The sequence below is a fragment of the Lemur catta genome, chromosome 5, assembly GCF_020740605.2.
Source record: "Lemur catta isolate mLemCat1 chromosome 5, mLemCat1.pri, whole genome shotgun sequence".
Taxonomy (NCBI): Eukaryota; Metazoa; Chordata; class Mammalia; order Primates; family Lemuridae; genus Lemur; species Lemur catta.
The window spans coordinates 469,208-487,997 of NC_059132.1; the positions used below are offsets into that span (position 1 = coordinate 469,208).

The 18,790-nt window shown below is 37.6% G+C and overlaps 1 protein-coding gene across 3 annotated transcripts in view; it reads right to left on the reverse strand.

Annotated features, from left to right (window-relative positions):
• The window catches only part of FNIP1 (folliculin interacting protein 1), a 106,719-nt gene that overhangs the window by 32,191 nt on the left and 55,738 nt on the right, over positions 1-18,790 (reverse strand). For 2 of the 3 annotated variants that reach the window (XM_045550729.1, XM_045550731.1), the window contains exons 3-8: positions 17,518-17,652; positions 11,869-11,969; positions 11,533-11,607; positions 9,866-9,954; positions 4,515-4,598; positions 3,121-3,192 (exon numbers count right to left, since the gene is read on the reverse strand). In XM_045550729.1, coding sequence (XP_045406685.1) covers positions 3,121-3,192; positions 4,515-4,598; positions 9,866-9,954; positions 11,533-11,607; positions 11,869-11,969; positions 17,518-17,652 — 556 coding nt within the window. The remainder of the gene's footprint in view (positions 1-3,120; positions 3,193-4,514; positions 4,599-9,865; positions 9,955-11,532; positions 11,608-11,868; positions 11,970-17,517; positions 17,653-18,790) is intronic. The other variant, XM_045550730.1, reaches the window with a different exon arrangement.

Sequence of the window (18,790 nt, forward strand, 5' to 3'; positions counted from 1 at the left end):
GGTCTCAGAGGGAAAAAATCATATATGTATTAACAGTGTGTCGGCAAGAAATTCTTGAGACAATCCCCTTTTGGCATCCCCCTCTACCCACTCCAGAAGAAAATGCTACTCTGTAACAAGGCAGTACGGCATTGGCCCTAACTTATCTAAACCCTTTTAGTCCTTAAAGGAAATGTGATGCTATTCAAGTTTAATGAACAGATTTTAATAACAGAAGCTGTATATGAAAGGGTTTGAATGGCATTTAAATAGGTCACTTGCACGCATTCTGGATCACCTGTGCACAGGTAGTCACCCCACCACTTCTAATAAGTGGGGGGGTCACTACAGCTACTAAGCTCCAAAAAAGGGCAGGCCCTAGAGATGGCTCTCTGGAGCATTCCAGGGTGACACACACATTCCAGCAGACCACACTCTAATGATTACTGCTGCGATCGCCCCTAGAGATTGCTCCCTTCCCAAAACCCTTCTTTGATATCCACAAGATCTGTTTATTGCCTCAAGTCTTAAGAGCTACAACCGCTTATTTTTCACTAGGCTGGGGCTCTCCCCTCTCCCCGCTGGATCTTGTGAGGACGAGACTTGCCAATAAGGACCTGCTTTTCTTTGGCAATACTGCAGATTCCCATCTTTCTGTTTATGATCACACACTGAAAATTTGTAAACAAAACAGGGAAGTATTATCACCATTTATAAAAAGGTGCATGCCAGATGATAAATTATTTTGTTACCAGGACTAAAAACTGAGACTTTGTCATTATGAAGATCTAGTCACTTGAATTCTGACAATTCAGTGATGGAGGGTAAAGCTTTATGTGCCATGCAAACACGCAGATAACCAATGAATGCATTCTAAACTGCTTTTTTGATAATATGCCAGTTTTTTTATATCATAATTTTATTTTATTTATTATTTTTTTATTTTATTTCAGCATATTACGGGGGTACAAATGTTTAGGTTACATGTATTGCCCCTGCCCACGCCCCCACCCCCGGGTCAGGGCTTCAAGCATGCCCACCCCCCAGTCGGTGGGCACCACACCCATCAGGTGTGAACTACTTTCTTATAGAGACAGGTTATTAATTAGTATTGTAAAACTTTATAGTCTAAAGTCATGTACAACTAATCTGGGTATGGCTTCAGTGAAAAATAAAATGCTATCCTGAATTTGGAAAAAATACATTTTACTACACTCTAGTATTTAAAATAACTGTGTTTAGAAAAAGAAGAAGGCTGGGTGCAGTGGCTCAGGCCTGTAATTCCAGCACTGTGGGAGGCCAAGGTGGGAGGATCGCTTGAGGTCAGGAGTTCAAGACCAGCCTCAGCAAGAGTGAGACCCCGTCTCTATTAAAAATAGAAAAAAAAAAGCTAGCTGGGCAACTAAAAATAGAAAAAAATAGCTGGGCATGGTGGTGTGCACCTGCAGCTACTCGGGAGGCTGAGGCAGGAGGATCGCCTGAGCCCAGGACTTTGAGGTTGCTGTGAGCTAGGCTGACACCACGGCACTCTAGCCTGGGTGACAGAGTGGGACTTTATCTCAAAAAGAAAAAGAAGAAAACATACAATTAACTTAAATGGCATATATGAATTAATTCAATGACTTGAAGCAGCCTTACAGATCAGTCTAGCCAGACCTTTCAATTTACAAATCAAGAAAATCAAGTAGGTCCTTCTCCACTCGTGGAGACTGACCCGCCTCCACTCTCTCTGGAACATATTTTCACTTTGTGTGGCTTCCTTCTTTACTTTCAATCTTTCTTTTATGTGATAAGCTGTTTGCATTTTCAAAAAAGAAAGAAAGAAAATCAAGTATAGATAAATAAACTTATCAAACCTCCCAAATCTTCAATAAAATAGTGAGAATTAAATTCCTGCCACAGAAAAGACTAACTCTCTAGAATACAATGCAAAGGGCATTAAAAGAAATATACTCTACATTGTTCAAAACAAAAATAATTGGAAAAGAAGGATGAGATTATTTGAAAAACAGAGATTCTTCCTACTCAAGCGGAGGTTCTCAACCTTAGCTGCCCATCAGAATCAGATGTTGGGTTTTTCATTTTGTTGTGTTTCTCAGATGCCCAAGCCCTTCTCTAGGCTAAATTAGAATCTTTAGAAGTAGAGTTCAGACATCTGAAAAAAATTTTGAACTTTTCCTTCTTATTCTAATGTACACCTAGGGATTCCGATGTATGGTAAGGTTAGACTTTCCATTTGTACTCAAAAGTGAATCATAATCTAGACAGCAGAGCCATATAATGCGACAGCACACGTAGGTAACTCTGGTTTAGTGAATTAAGTTTCTCATATTTAACAGTAATTCAAGCCTAAAATTACACCTACTTTTGTATATGCTGATTTCTGGGCCACAACACACCCTTTTCCTTTTAGCTAAAATGCCTTTTCCCCATGCCTTTGCCTGGGTAAACTCCTGTTTATTTCTCAGGACACGACTCAAGCACCACCTCTGCATACAGCATCGTGGGCAGGCTAAGTCCGATGTCCTTTCTATGAGCCTCTCTGCACAGAAGTCTATCAGCGAATACCTCACACAATGAACTATGACAGCTGACCTTCCTAACTATTCTCCCAGTAAACTCTACGCTTCTGTGCCCCTTAAGGGCAGAATCTGGGCTTTACTTTTTTTTTTTTTTTAATCTCCAGCATGTTTCAATAGATGTTAGATATATAAATTTTCAAAGAGTCTGTATTAGAAAAAAAAAGTATAACACTGGTTCAAAATGCTTTTCTGGGTAAGAGACAATCTGACAGTTTACACTCTAGGTAGCAGTAAGCAAATATAAGGAAATGTGTTTTTTCTACTGTGGTGTCTAAGGAGTCTCCTGAGCACTACTTTGCCTTATGCTGGCTAAGCCTGAGCCAGTGTGCGTTCCAGCAGGCCATGCTCCACCAGGAACACCTAACACTAAGCGTGAAAAGTGTTAAAATTTAAGAGACTTCACTCTACTCTTTTCACAGTTCTCTTATAAGGCTAATATCAATAGGAACAAATTGTGCACTTAGAATTGGATGATAAAGGCAGGGACAAAAAAGAAAATCAGAGCCAGCTAACAGCAATCTCGTAAAACACTGAATAAATTACATGAACCTGACATTACCAGACCGTGCTATGCCACTGTCTCTGTCCTCATTCAACTCTCTTCCAGGCATGTCCATCGGGTTGCTGTGAACTGTGAATCAAAACAAAACTGTCAGTTACAAAACATATTGCTATTAAGGTGGATGTTGCTCCTTTCAAACAGCAAACTGAATCATGCTCATCTCATTGCATTCCCTTATTTTCTTCCAGTAGCATGGCACCAACCCAGCACCAAGAGCTATTACTCAGTTGAACAAGCTTTGAGGCTATCTAAAAATTTGACATACAGTATGAAAATAACCCATGACATAGTATCTAAAGAAGCAAGGGGTGACTAAAAGTCATTATTTTAAAAGCATATTCAATGACACAAAGATATTCTCAATACACTATTAAATGAAAAAAGCAAGCTACTGAATAGCATGAATGATAGTTTCCTGGGGCCAAGTGATGGGTCCATCATGGTTCACTCTACTGATTTTGCCTATATCAATGTGAGTTTCAAAATCCTCCCATCATAAAAAGTTTGAGAAATTTCTCTGAATAGTATGATCCCAATATTGTTTAAAAAATAAAAAAGGAGTATTTCTGGCTCACAAGATGGCTAATATTTATTCTTTGCCTATTTTTCATATTTTCCAAATTTTCTGTAATAAGTATGCATTGTTCATATCTATTATTTACAGGGAAAATAAATATTAATTAAAACAAGGTCTAAACCGATACCAATCTAAGAACAATGACGAGTAAATTTGTTCACATTCTGATAATTCCCATTAGAAGGTTACAGTGCTGGGTAACCTCCTGAAGTGTGTGAGAACATGGAATACGATTACAGTCCTGGATACACACGCATGAAACACACTCTACAACCATCAATTTAGTGATATTAAACAAATATGCTCATATATGCCTTTTCTAGAGCATTATAATGATGCTTGTTCATCTAAATTTTAGCTCCAAGAAAACTGTTCTTACGGAACAGTGTAGATCAGAAATTTTACAATAATAACAAGATTGGATACTCTCTGCAATTGGTGAACTACAGTACAAAAGCTACTCAGCCATGGAAACAAGACAGTGTCACAATAAAAATTCCAAGTGGTATTATAAAAAACAGTGTTCAGACTAAATTTTGGTTTGGGATTCTAAAGTTAAAATCATTATGACATAATGAGATAAATGACAAACCGAAATTTCACGAAAATGTCAATTCTACTGATAATTCAGTTTCTGGAAACTTCAGGAATACATTCAATAGAAAGGAATTCAGTTTTTGTACTTCCTGAGAAACGGTTTCTTAATTGCACCCTCCCCAGCTGCGTCCACCTACTCTCTTGTTTCCATAGCTTGACTACAGATTCTAGCCACGGGGGCACGCGGACTAGTCTACCCACACAGCACATGGCAAACCTGCAAAGAAAGAGGCGCTCCTGATCAGGCGGAGCGGACCCTGCTCAGAGAATGCCCGCCTGGGGCTGCAGAACTGTGAAAGACCTACATGGCAGAAACGCAAAATACACAGGAAAGAGGACTGTTAGAGAAGCCATGATGCCTCAGGGAAAAAAGGCGAGCTAAGGCGGCACAAGAGCAGACCAACAGATATGGGTGAGAACTTTTAAACCAAGTAAGAATAATTCAAGCTGGCTTCCCTTTTTAGAAATAGGATGGTCCTCCTTCGGTTTATGTCAAACAACAATTTCATGCCTATTTATTAATAAATCCATATATGATTAATAGAAATAAGCTTCTGCTATACAAGGTAAAAAGTACTTTAAATGTTCAACCATTTCTAATCTAGAACAATGTTTTTAAGATTCAAAAAAGCACAATAACGTTATTTATATAACTTAGTATCTGCAGATAAATCCACCTTTTAAAAAGTCAGTTTTAAGATTACAGTATTCTCCTGCAATTGCACTAAGGAGAAAACCACCAAAGCACTTGGCACACAACATAAAACAAGGAGCAAAAACAGAAAAAATATCTTACTGACAAATTAAAAATTGTTTTTTCTAATCTAATGGTAAGTTACAAAGTAATGACAGAACCACGGTTCCCAGACCCAGTCAGCCACTGCGGAAGCAGCAAAGCCGGTGCGGCCTGTCAAGGCCACACTCCCAGCTGTCCGAGAGACGTGGCTGCCACACACCTGACCGAGAGAAGGTGACAGCACCCAAAAGGAACATTATAGCTTGGAAGCAAGCAGCTAGAGTACCTGTTAGTTATGCTTAATCAAGATAGTCTAAACAGCCATGGAGGGGTTTACCGAGGGTAGAATAGGGGGCTTTCTCTTTTAAAAAGTGACACTGTATTTTTCAAATTGCTAACAGATATTACTTTTCTGTAACAAGAACTTCTATAATTAGAGTGCATGTGTAGCAATCCTTTCATGTCTCAATGGTCATCTCTTTCTTCAATTTTCCCTCGCTTACATTCTCTAGTTACTTCAAAATTTATGTATTTCATTAAACTCCTTCCTTACTCTCACCTCTTCCTTACTCTCAGCATATGACTTTGTTTCCTATAAAATGCATGTGCATATATGTGCATACAACACAGAAGAATTTATCATATTGGGACCCTCTTTTTCCTACCATCCCACCTCCAAACTTACTCAAATTCTCACCCATCTTTGTCTCCTTCCTGCCTAAGCAGTAATAATAGATAATGTTATTCAAGATGTGCTAGGGACTTAGTATAAAATCCTGAGAGGTCCTTCTCTCTCTTCCAAAGTTAATTCTAAGACCCCTCCCTCATTCTCCTTCAAAAACCTCCCTCTACCAATTATCCCCTCTATCTTGAATTTCTTCCTCTTTATAACTTCCTTTTTCCACCAACATTTAAAATCAGTCGAATCTCTTCCACCTTTTTCCCACATAGTTAATCCTATAGTTCAGTTCTCAAAATGTGGTCCAAGGACCCCTGAGGGTCCCTAAGACTCTTTCAGGGGTCTGTGAAGTTTTCCATCTTCCAACTATGTATCTCTGTGAATCACGAGTTTCTTAACACATCTCAGTCAAAATAACTATCACAAAAGACTAAATACAGAAGCAGATATGAGAATCCAGCTGTCCTCTATTAAGCCAGACATTAAGGAGACTTGCAAAAAGGTAAAAATTGCCACTCTTTTTACCTTTTATTTTGCGCCTTGGAAAATAGTTATTTCACAAAATATGTTATTTATGTTAACATGAAAGGGATTATTAGTGTTCCTTTTAAATTCCTAAGTAGTTTTAAATTTTCAGTTTTAATTCCTAATACAGTATACCTCAATAAATGTAACCCACATAAACAAAAGTTCTTTGAAGTCCCTAATAATTTCTAAGCGAGGAAAGGGGTCCTGATACCAAAAAGTTTGAGAACCACTGCTTGCATCTTGGACAAAAGATTGAGCTGAGTCTCTTCTCAGCTCTGGCTTCTGTTCTCCCCACGCAACTGCCCGTCTCGGCCACGGACAGGCTTCCTGTTTCTCCGTGCTGCCCACACCGCCTTCTGCTACCTTGTAGCAGGATTTGCTACTGACTGTATCACACTGTGAACTTCGCTCCTTCAGTTCCCATAGCACACTCTGTAGGTTATTTTCCTCAGTCTCCTTTGTGTGCTACTTCTCCTGCCCCTTCTTTAAAGGCGGCATTTCCCAGGGTTCTTTCTTCAACAGTCTTTCCTTCTCACTGTTTACATTTCCTAGGTCACTTCATCTGTTCCTATACTTTTAATTATCATTTATGTGCTAAGGAGTCTCGCATCCCTGGCAGACACGGCTAACCCCCCAACAAAAGCCCTGTGCTCCTCTTTCCATAACAGGAAGTCGTCTCCGGGAAGCAGCCGCCCAGCCAAGGACCGCATTTCTCAAATATTCTTAAATGTAGGTGGGGACGTATGATTAAGCTACCCCCAACAGAATATGAGCAAAAGTGACAGGCGTCACTTTCAGGCTGGCTGTAAAGAGGACATGCCTTCTCCCACAGTCATCCCTTTCCGTGGGCTTGATGCAGCTGAGCACAACCTTGGAAGCCCACATGTTGTAGACGGTAGAACACAAAGAAGGAAGGAGACTGGACCTCTAAAACACTGCTCAGAGAAAAACTGTTCACCAATGAGGAACAACCTTTTGTACTTTATACGAGGGAGACAAAACTTCTATTGTTTTTAAATTATTAAATGTTCATCAGTTTTTATGTTAAAGTAGCTATACCTATCTATCTGACTAACTATAATGGATATCTTCACTTGGATTTCCTAATACTTCTAAACGTGGCTAAACCTAAAATCATCAAATCCGATTTCTTCTGTTCCTCTCAGTGAATGACACCACTCTCCATGCAATCTCACAGACAGCAAAGTGCCAAACTCGATTCCCCCTTCTCCCTCACCTCTTCTATCTAATCAGCTAATCCTGCCCACTCTATTTTCCCTTAATGCATCTCCCAACAACTCTGTCTCCCCACTGACACAGCCTTCCTCCAGGCCACCACCGTCTGCTACCCGGACTGCCACGAGCAGCCTTCTCTTACAGGCCTTTTCTCAACCCCACCTGCTCACTTGAATCCATTCCCACGGCAGTTAGAATATTGTTTTGCAGATATAAATCTAACCTGACCACACTGCTGTGTTCTGAAATCCACTGCCACATCTGTGCAGGGTCATATGGCTGACAGGCTACTGCCAGCCAACGGCTAAACACAGCAGGTACACGAAGGCAGGCCCATTTTGGGGAAACATGGGACACTTCTGAAGAACTCTGACTCGAAGACTTCCCAGTGGCCTCACCAAAGCTCCTCTGAACTACATGGCAGGCTGGACGCTTCCAGTGAATCTTCCAGCCCTCTGTCCGTCACTCAGGGTCAGACCTGGCCACAGCTGGATGGGTCTCTCAGCCTGTCCCAGATCTCTCCTCATTTTCTTTCACGCTGTCATCGTCCCAATAATATCCTTGCATGTTTAGTCCTATCTTGGCACTTGTCAAAAAACAGGTGGAGGACCCAAACTAACATACCTTCACTGGTATCTAACTGCACAAAGCCTAAATCAAACTTCCTCACGGCGGCCCCCAATGCCCTTTGTCACCTGAACTCTTGCTCAATTCTTTCATTTCCTTTACTCCTATACTCTGTGCTCCATCCTCACTGATTTATTCACATTCTTTCCATACTGTATGATCTCCTGCCGCTAGGTCTGTGCACTAATACATACTACTGTCTCTTCCTAGAACATTTCTTTCCCCAACTGTCTGACTAATCCCTCAAGCTGAGGCCTCCCATCTTCAAGGAAGCCTTCCTTGATTACCCAGGACTGAATTAGGTGCTTCTTTTCATTTTTACTATACCCTGCTTTTAACTCTGTCCAAGAATTCACTATAGTATAAAGTAATTGTTGTATTACTTTTCTGACTTCCACTAATTTAAATCCACTGAGGCAGGAACTGTGTCCAGTTCACTACTGTATCCTCAGGGCCTAGCAGAGTGCTTGGCATATTACAGGTGCTGAGTAAGTACTTACTGATCAACTGATTGGAAATTTAAAGAAAATAAGACATGGTGCTCAAATATCCTTGATTCATAATTAAGAGTGAGCAAGCAAAAGCTGCTCATTATTTAAAGTCTGTGGTTTGTTAAATGAATTAATTTTCCACTCTATATTAAAACAAAGGATGCGTATATCTAGCCTCTTTAGTGTAATTTACCTTTATAAGTGATAAGGGACTTGTATTATTAAAAAGAACAGCTTTTAATAAGCCCCTGGAGCTTTGAAAAGTATCAAATTATAAAGAAAAAGGATTCTGTCACATTTTTAAAATGTGATTTGTTAAAATCAATGAAGCAATCAACTGAGTTAAGAAAAACCAGAACTTTTATTTTTCTACAAAATACACACACATTATAAAGTACATGCCTAATATTGTGACTAGCCCACAGTAGTAGGTATTTAATAAATGACTGCTCATTTGAGTAAACACAAATTATTTAAAAAATTAACAGAATGTTATACTGCTCAAGTTAAAAGAAAAAACTGTTTTCTACTAATACATATAACAAATTTTTATTAAAATTAATTATAAATGAAAGTTATTACTAAATGGGCAATGGGAGAAATATTCATAGTACTCTAACTGGTGTTCACTCCCTGTGCTATTACAGTTCTCTGTGTACTGGAAATGCTGTCTGCAAGCATTTAGCTGAGCCTCCTAGAACACATGACCAGAAACTGTAGGAACAGTTTGTCAGTTTAAAATGTTGACCTTATATAACAACGATTAGCCAACCAAATTACTAAATAAGCTGTAATTCTAATAAATCTTTTAAGGAACATCAAATTTGAATATCAACTCATCTAAATTACAGATCACAAAAATGTGCACCATTTTAAAATTACTTTTATGGTTAGGGAAGAGAGGCTAGAAAAGGTGTTATATCAGTCTTCCTTATCTGAAATAGTCAAGAGAACTAGTCAGGACTTTTCACATTCATGACAGAACCTTTCAAAGATGCATCAAATTTAAAAACAAAAAACAATGAAGACAAATTAGATATATCTTCGGCAGTTCTCTTTTTTCAGATACAAAATAAATATTATTTTCAAATGTATTAAAAGTATGTTTTCAAATAATATGTTATACATAATTACAATTTAAATGGCTTTTACAATTATAGTAATTGAAATTCTCTGGTATTATAACAGATATGCATTTTTTAAAAATAACTTCAAACTCTTGTTATACTGTTAACATTTTTTAAATTTATAAAATCAGAGGAACCATTTACCTATATTACCAAGTAGTCCATTAATAACTGTGTTATCAGCCTTTAATGTATTACTGTCTTGATTGATAAATTCAAGACTGTCTTGTAGCCTATGGAAGGGGAGAAAAAAATAAATTATCCCAAATTCATTTTATAATTTAATGGCAATTCTTTTGCATTCCAGTGAAATTTTAAGTACAAAACAGTTTTCCCTACTTGCACTATGCACTAACCAATGTAATCATCTAAATCAGATTGGCAAACTACGACCTGAGCACCAGACCTGGCCTGCTGCCTCCTTTGCAAATGAAGTTTCCCTGGGACGCAGCCAGGCCTGTCCCCTTCCGAGCTGTCTAGGGCTGCTCTGACACGGCGACAGCAGAGCTGAGGAACCGTGACACGCTGTCTGGCTCACAAAGCCAAAACCAGTTACTAACTGGCCCTTTAAAGAAGAAAGCTGCTGATCCTGATTTAAATTACAAGCAGGATTTCCCCTCATATTTTGGATCTGAAAATATTTTCTGAACATCTGGAGGAGGGGAAGGGGGGAGAGGAGAAAGAGGAGGGGGGAGAATAATCATCAACCAAATATCCAAAAACTAACTTCAGTTAACACATTAAAAGCGAGCTATATTACTTCTTTTAGTGAATCTTTCAGGATAACAAAAATGAAATAACTTTATGCTTTTAGTGCAGTGTCCTTTCTAGAGATTTTAGGAATTATCAGTTAGAACTTAGAAAAGATGAAGAAACTGAGGAGATGATAGCTAAAAATCAATGATTCTAATATGTCAAATCTCTATTTCTATTTTAGTATTAAACTTTCAAGAATTAGTATTTTTGGCATCAAGATATTTTTTAAGCATCCGTAACATTTTAAAGAACATCTCCCCCTTTCCTTCTTTCCTAAAAGAAAAGCAAAAAAGAGCTATACGTATTAGAAACTTACCTAAGAAAACTCCTCAGAAGAGAAGTTTAAGGCATTAACAAGTAATGGAGGTTCAAGAGAATTTCTGTGGTCTAGAGTAGGCTCCCTGTGGCCTCCTGCTATCTGACCCTGGGTTGCCCTGAGGGACTCTGGCTGGCCAGGGAGCCCTGCTCTGACGTGGGTGCTGTGCCGTCCGTCTTGTGTGCTCCTACCCAGCCCCAGCCCCAGCACCCACCCACCCGGCTCTGGCAGGCAGCCCAGGATCCTGAAACCAGGTTTGCCCTTGTTTCAGCTTCTCTATTTTATTCTTGGCATTAACAGCTTGTAATACTTCTGTGGCTATTATTTAAACATATATGTATTTTATATATATAATATAATGTGCAATACCCATATGGCTGACCTAGGCCACGCCTGTCTGCAAGGTTAACTCTGCAAGGAATCTGAAAACTGAAGAGCACACCCCTGCAGACGCCAACTCAGCACAGCACCGCAAACCTGAAAATCAGCCCATCCTCCTAAAATGGAAATGCATTCAACACTCTACTTTCAGATACAGCTTCTAGCAATTAAAGAAACAGAAACCACATCTCCCGTTTTCAATTAAACTCAATTAAGAATGAAATCTGGTCTCCAAGAACATTTGAACTTAAGGGAAACTAGAAAATCTGAATTTGTGCTGGAATTCTAAAAGCAGTTAGTTTTTACGCTTTGCGTATCTAAAATAATCCACTGTTCCCCTGCATCCAAAAGCACTTACGTGTTGAGACTCCCGCAGACGCTGCTGCCAGTCCGGGCAGTGAACACTTTGCTGAGCATGAGCTGCGGCGGGGAACTACAACAGAAGAGAGGTCAGAGAGAGACCAAAGCTAAAACATAGTGCTTGTTTTGATTTATTATGAATAAAATTTATAAGTCACAGAGATTTCACAGCATAGTTAAAAGAGCCATGAAGTAGCATTAAAATCATAGGACATCATAAACTGAGTATCTGACATGCTTAATCTGAGTAAAGACCATATGAAATTCTCCCTTCTTCAAAAAAATTGAGTATCTAAAAATGGATTCATTAAAAAAAAGTCAGAAAACCCCTCACCGAATCTGATGAATTTTTAAGGTAGATCCTTTGTAGCTCATTGCTACTGAGCCAAACATCATCTCTCCAAGCATATTGGCATCAGAAGAGCATCGAGAACCCTAAACAATAACCATATGTTAATAAAATTTCAGAAATTAAAACTTTATAACTATTTCATATATTGATTTTTATTAAAAACTCCTTTGCTACAGTTATTCTACATTAAGGGTTTTAATTCTACATTGTATACACTGCTCTGCAACTTGATTTTCTTCATTTTACAATGTCTTGTTGGACTAACCATTTTGTTGTTGTTGTTGTTGTTGTTGTTGTAATACATTCCTTTTAAGACCTACATAGTATTTTACAATATGAAAATACCACAGTTCCTCAGACTGGTTCCTTTTACTGAAGGGCATATAGGTCACTTCCAGGTTTTTGCTACTGCCGATATAATGTGCAAATGAACATTCTTAACCACATCTTATGCATGCATACGCAATGTTTCTCCAGGATAGATAATAACAAGTGGAATCCACTGAATATACAGAATAATTTTTGGTACTCCTATTATTCAAAAGAGGTACCCACAAAGAGGACAATTTGTAACTATTTTGTATTTTTTAAAAATAAGACTTATTTGCGATCTACAGATTCAATGCAATCCCTACCAAAATTCTAATGGTTCTTAGGCTATTTATTTGGAACTAAAAAAAAATCCTAATGGCACTTTTTACAAAAATAGAAAAACATTCTAAAATTCATATTATATAACAAAAGACCACGATTAGCTAAATCAACCTTGAGAAAGACAAAGCCGGAGGCATCACACGTTCTGATTTCAAACTACATTACAAAGCTGTAGTGATCAAAACAGTATGGTACTGCCATTAAGACAAACATACGGACCAATGGAACACAACAGAGAGCCCAGAAATAAACCCACATTTATATAGTCAACCGATCTTCAAAAAGGGTGCTAAGAATATGCAATGAGGAAAGAATAGTCTCTTCAACCAATGCTGCTGGGAAAACTGGATATCCACATGCAAAAGATTAAAATAGGACCCTTACACCATACACAAAAACAAACTCAAAATGGATTAAAGGCAAAAATAAAATACTGAAACTATAAAACTCTTAGATGAAAATGGAGGAAAAACGTGACAACACTGGTGTTGGCAACAGTTTCATGGATGTGACACCAAAAGCACAGGCAACAAAAGCAAAAATAGACAAGCAGGATGACATACCAAACTACAATGTTTCTTCACAGCAGATAAAACCAAGAGGGTAAAAAGACAACCCACAGAATGGGAAAAAACATTTGCAAACCATATGTCTGAGAAGGGATTAACCTCCAAAAGATACAAGGAACTCCTAGAACTCTACAGTAAAAAACTAATAATGCAATTAAGAACTTGAATAGACATTTCTTCAAAGAAGACATACAAATGGCCAACAGATGTAGGAAAAATGTTCAATGTTACAATTATCACGAGAAATGCAAATCAAAACCACAATGAGATTATCACCTCACATCTTGTCAGGTTAGCTATTATTAAAAAAAACAAACAACAACAAAGGCTGGTGAGGATGTGAGAAATTGGAACCCCTACACATTGTTGGTGGGCATGCCAAATGGTGCAGACACTATGGAAAATGGTATGCCAATTCCTCAAAAAATTAAAACCACAAGTACCATGTGATCCAGCAATCCCACTTCTGGGCATTTATCCAAAAGAACTAAAATCAGAATCTCACAGAGATATTAGTACTCCGATGTTCACTGCAGCACTGTTTACAATAGCTAAGATGTAAAAATAACCCTAAATGTTTATTAACAGATAAATGGAAAAACAAAATGTGGTATATACATACAATGGAACACTATTCATCCTTAAAAAAGAAATTCTGCAACATGTGACAACGTGAAATAAGCTAGCCACAGAAAGACAAATGCTGTATGACTCCATTTATATGAGGTATCTAAAATAGTCAAATCCATAGAGTCAAAGAGTAGAATGGTAATTTATCAGGGGCTGGGGCAAGGGGGAAACGGGGAGTTACTAATCAGTATTAAATTTCAGTCAAGCAATCTGAATAAGCTCTAGAGATCTACAACAACATTGTGCCTATAATCAACAATAATGTATTATACACTTAAAAATTTAAGAGAGTAGATCTCACATTAAGTGCCCTTACCAAAATTTTTTTTAAAAGACTCATGTGAAATAACAGAATGTCTTGTTTTCAAAAAACCTCTTGATTAAAGAGTTATTCGAGGCCGGGCACGGTGGCTCATGCCTGTAATCCTAGCACTCTGGGAGGCCCAGGCGGGTGGATTGCTTGAGCTCAGGAGTTTGAGAGCAGCCTGAGCAAGAGCGAGACCCCGCCTCTACTAAAAATAGAAAAATTATCTGGCCAACTAAAATATATATATATATAAAAAATTAGCCGGGTATGGTGGCACATGCCTGTAGTCCCAGCTACTCGGGAGGCTGAGGCAGTAGGACCGTTTAAGCCCAGGAGTTTGAGGTTGCTGTGAGCTAGGCTAACGCCACGGCACTCACTGTAGCCTGGGCAACAGAGCGAGACTCCGTCTCAAGAAAAAAAAAAAAAAGAGTTATTCGTTTTCATTATTCTATTACTCTTTGTCTTCACAGGAGTCAGAAAATAACTAAAGATTGAGCTTATCCATTTAGTTACTAATTAGATACCATGGCAAATATCACTAATTTCCTACCAAATATCTGTGTTCTATTTCTTCCTTATTTTTTGAAGTCCAATTTATTTCAGGGCACCCATGTGCCCAACTGAAAATGCTGAACTTCACAACTTTATTTGAAGACAGGAGATTTAGTCATTTCTATATTTAAAGAGTTAAACTAATGGTTGGAGTAGCAGTTTTCAGAACTATTCATTTATATGCATTTGACAGAGGACTGATCAATGAGATCAACGAGATATAAATGAAAGTCACTATAGACAGAGATGCATACTGCGACCACAAGGTAGTAAGTACACATTAACCCTAAGTAGAAAGATAAGGGAATCTTGGTCTCTGTGGACATCCTGAAGTCTGCATGGTACCTCAAGAATTCTTACCATGTGAGGAAAATAATCTCTAATGTGTTCAAGCCACTATTTTAGAGATTATCCCTATGCCATTTTTTGGTGGGTTTTTTTTTTGTTTGTTTGTTTTGTTTTTTAAGACAAAGTCTCACTATGTTGCCCAGGCTGGTCTCAAACTCTTAAACTCCTGAGCTCAAGCCATCCTCCTGCTTCAGCCTCCTGAGGAGCTGGGACTACAGGCATGAGCCGCTGCACATGCAGCTTCTCAGTTCTTAACTGATGTAATTAAACAATCAATGAGGAAGATGACCTAAATAACAATCTAAGATAGTAAATAAGGATTATTTAGAAAATTCATTAATCTGTTCCATCACGGAAAATTAAGAATTAGGAGTTTTCTAAAATATTTAGAAAATCCTAATAACAATAAAGCAATACAGATTCCCATTTTATAACTGAAGGCCAAGAATACATCTGCACACTATTTTTCTTTCTATAATGTGATTCTTTTACTCTTTTGTCTGTTTATTGCCTTTTTAAGAAAAAAGTAATTTCTGTTATACCTAGGTAAATAATAAGAAGCAACTCACTTATTTTTGGGATTTGGTTAAGATCAAATTTTTATTTCAAGGCATAGTGGTCTGGGAATGACATTTCATAAACAGTAGAATAACATTTTCAGTGATAAAATAGTTTTGCTTTGTTTTGTTTTTTAAGATCAATGCCAATCTTACTTGGCAACCTGAATTACTTTGGGCTAGTGACAGAGATGAGAGCCTTCCCTTATGAGCTCGTTTTTTTTCCTAACTCTATTGCTATTTTGATTAAAATTACTGTTTCTTATATTAAGCAACCTATATAAATTTCAATGTCAAGGCATTTACCGATTTTTACTACTTTACAAAGAAAATAATCCTCACAAAGCAAAATACAATAAAAATAAATTGCTCTTTGAACTTTATGAGACTATATAACTTGCCATTAAGGTTCTCTGTGCTCACTCTAACATATGCCAAATAGTCATCATAAACATCACTGGCATGTTAGGTATTTTAAGGTGACACAATCCACAGGAAAGGTTACAATTAAATTATAAAGTGCTATTACCATTGCAGCCTTTTTTAAATGCCTTATTTCAAAGGTCTATTCTTCCCAAGTATTCATTGCTGAAAGCTAGCAATCAGTTATAAACTGTGTAACTCAAAGATAATGTTCCAGTTACCTGAAACCATACTTTATCAAGTGTTGTGAACTATGCTACAATAATTTGACGCTTCCTTGCTAAGAAAACAAATCTCTAGGGATTCTGATGCAAAATGAGATTATAATCCCTCAATGTTTCAGGGTTTCTACCACCTGGATCAGTTTGCTAATATTTATTTTTAACCACATAATATAAGAAAGTCTGCACAACTGATCAAATTAGAGAACTTCCCAAATTGTGCAAATTGGCATAACTCATGATGGTGTTGCATGGCAGAGCACTATTACAAATTCGTTAAGGTATTGTGCCTAAGGTGGAGGAGGAATGGATGAAGGCATCTAACGTCTGGATTTTTAGTAATTTCAGACTCCTTTCACATATACTGTCCTATTGATAAAATATAAGGATCAATTTCCACCAAAACATAATCTCATTACAAATAATTAAAAAACCCAAAATTCTATTTTGGTATTGCTAAATAGAAAATCCTTGTGATTCAGGCCAACTTGGATGATACAAATAAATTCACATCAAATAATACTTGCTTAGCATGCAACCAAACACCGATCTTACGTAAAATATACCAGATTTATAGAGAAGTTCGTATGTAGTTACAGATTTGATTAACTCTGTATTTTATTTTATTTTATTTTATTTTTTATTTTTTGAGACAGAGTCTTGCACTGTTGCCCAGGCTAGAGTGAGTGTCATGGCATCAGTCTAGCTCACAGCAACCTCAAACTCCTGGGCTCAAGCGATCCTACTGCCTCAGCCTCCCTAGTAGCTGGGACTACAGGCATGCACCACCATGCCCGGCTAATTTTTTCTATATAGATTTTTAGCTGTCCAAATCATTTCTTTCTATTTTTAGTAGAGACGGGGTCTCACTCTTGCTCAGGCTGGTCTCGAACTCCTGAGCTTGAGCAATCCACCCGCCTCGGCCTCCCAGAGTGCTAGGATTACAGGCGTGAGCCACCGCGCCCGGCATAACTCTGTATTTTAAAAGAAGAGTCCCATCACTTGTTGAAAAATAAAACTGCATTTCTGACTATACTTCCAATCATACTCTAATTTCATAATAAAACTATGTATTTATCTTCATATTTCAATAGTGAAGAAGTATATAAGAAATTATTCTGATGCCCAATAAATCTGAATTGGGAAATAAAAGGAGAAAATAAAATACTCCTGCTATCTATTCCCATAGCTCTCTACCCCTATCCTAAGATTTATCAAAGTTCATAAACTTACTTGTTTAATTATCTATCCCTCTAGCTTCAATGTAAGATCTAGGACAGTAAGAACTAATCACTATTATATCCTCAGTCCCCAGGATGGTGCTCAAAAATATTTATAAATGAATAAATAAATGACATCAATGATCTTACCTGATACTTAGGACACTGGTCTTTTATATCAGAAGATGAAGTCGACGAACTATCCAAAGAAGAAGAACTGTCTCCTCCAGGTTTTAGCTGGCAGCATTTCCCAAAGACTTTAACTTGAGCGTCACTACAGAGTTTCTGAAACACAGATCACAGTCCCATTCATATCTGAACAGATTTTTCACCATATAAAAATTTAATCACAGTATAGAAACCTCTAGGAAAACCACAGATGAAATAACTCAATATAACATTAATATAATGACTAATCTGCATTTTCCTGTATCTCCTCCACTACTGCTTTCTATTCTTTGTTTCATAATATCAACATTAAAGAAATTCAATGCTCATCAGCATTATAACACTCATAAGAACCACAGATATTTTCAATTAGAGGGAGAAGCGTGAAAGGTTGTATTGCAGAAATTAAAGATAAAAAGCAAAAGCAAAGACAATTCTTTCAAGCAGCCATAAGACCTGGGTTAATGCCACTGAAGCAACTTATAAAGTAGTTTTTATATGGTCTGGGAAAAAGTGGAAGCCATTCAGCGATGAAGCAACTGTGAAAGAATGCACTGTGGAAGTTGGAGGCTGCTTAGACCCCGATAACTTTTCAAACTACAAACTACTGCCTCTTTCAAGGCAAACCATTAACTGATTGGCAGCATAAATTAGCCTTCAACTTAACAGAACAACTTCATGCAATACTTCAAAAGAAAAATACATATTATTTAATTTTACTTTGCTTTGGATGAATCAACTCACACTATTGACTTGGTGAAGATTTTATACTTCATTCGGGTCATAACAGAAGATTTTCTTTGCTACAAAGAGTTACTTGCTTTGAGGACTCTTGGGAACACAACATGGGGAATAGGTATCATCAACAACTTTCAAGATAAAGGTAGTGAAGTTGGACTGAATTTGGTAAATTTAATGAGTATATGGACAGATGGTGCACCTTCCATGACAGGAACACATGAAGGTCTTCCTGCACAGATAAAGTATTAACAGATCCAGATGCTCTTATTTCTTTTCATTTGCTGATTTTCATCAGCAAAATCTCTGTGTAAAAGCTACTATTTTAAGTGACACTTTTCACTTATAAGCATTGTTAACTACATTCCTGCAAATGCAACACAGTACCTCAGTTTCATAGCATGCTAAAGTTGAACAATGAGGTATTCAGTGTGGATTTGCTGTGTCATTCTAAAGTGCATTGGCTATCAAAGGGACAGGTGTTAGACAAAATTTTATCTCTGCGAGAACACATAGT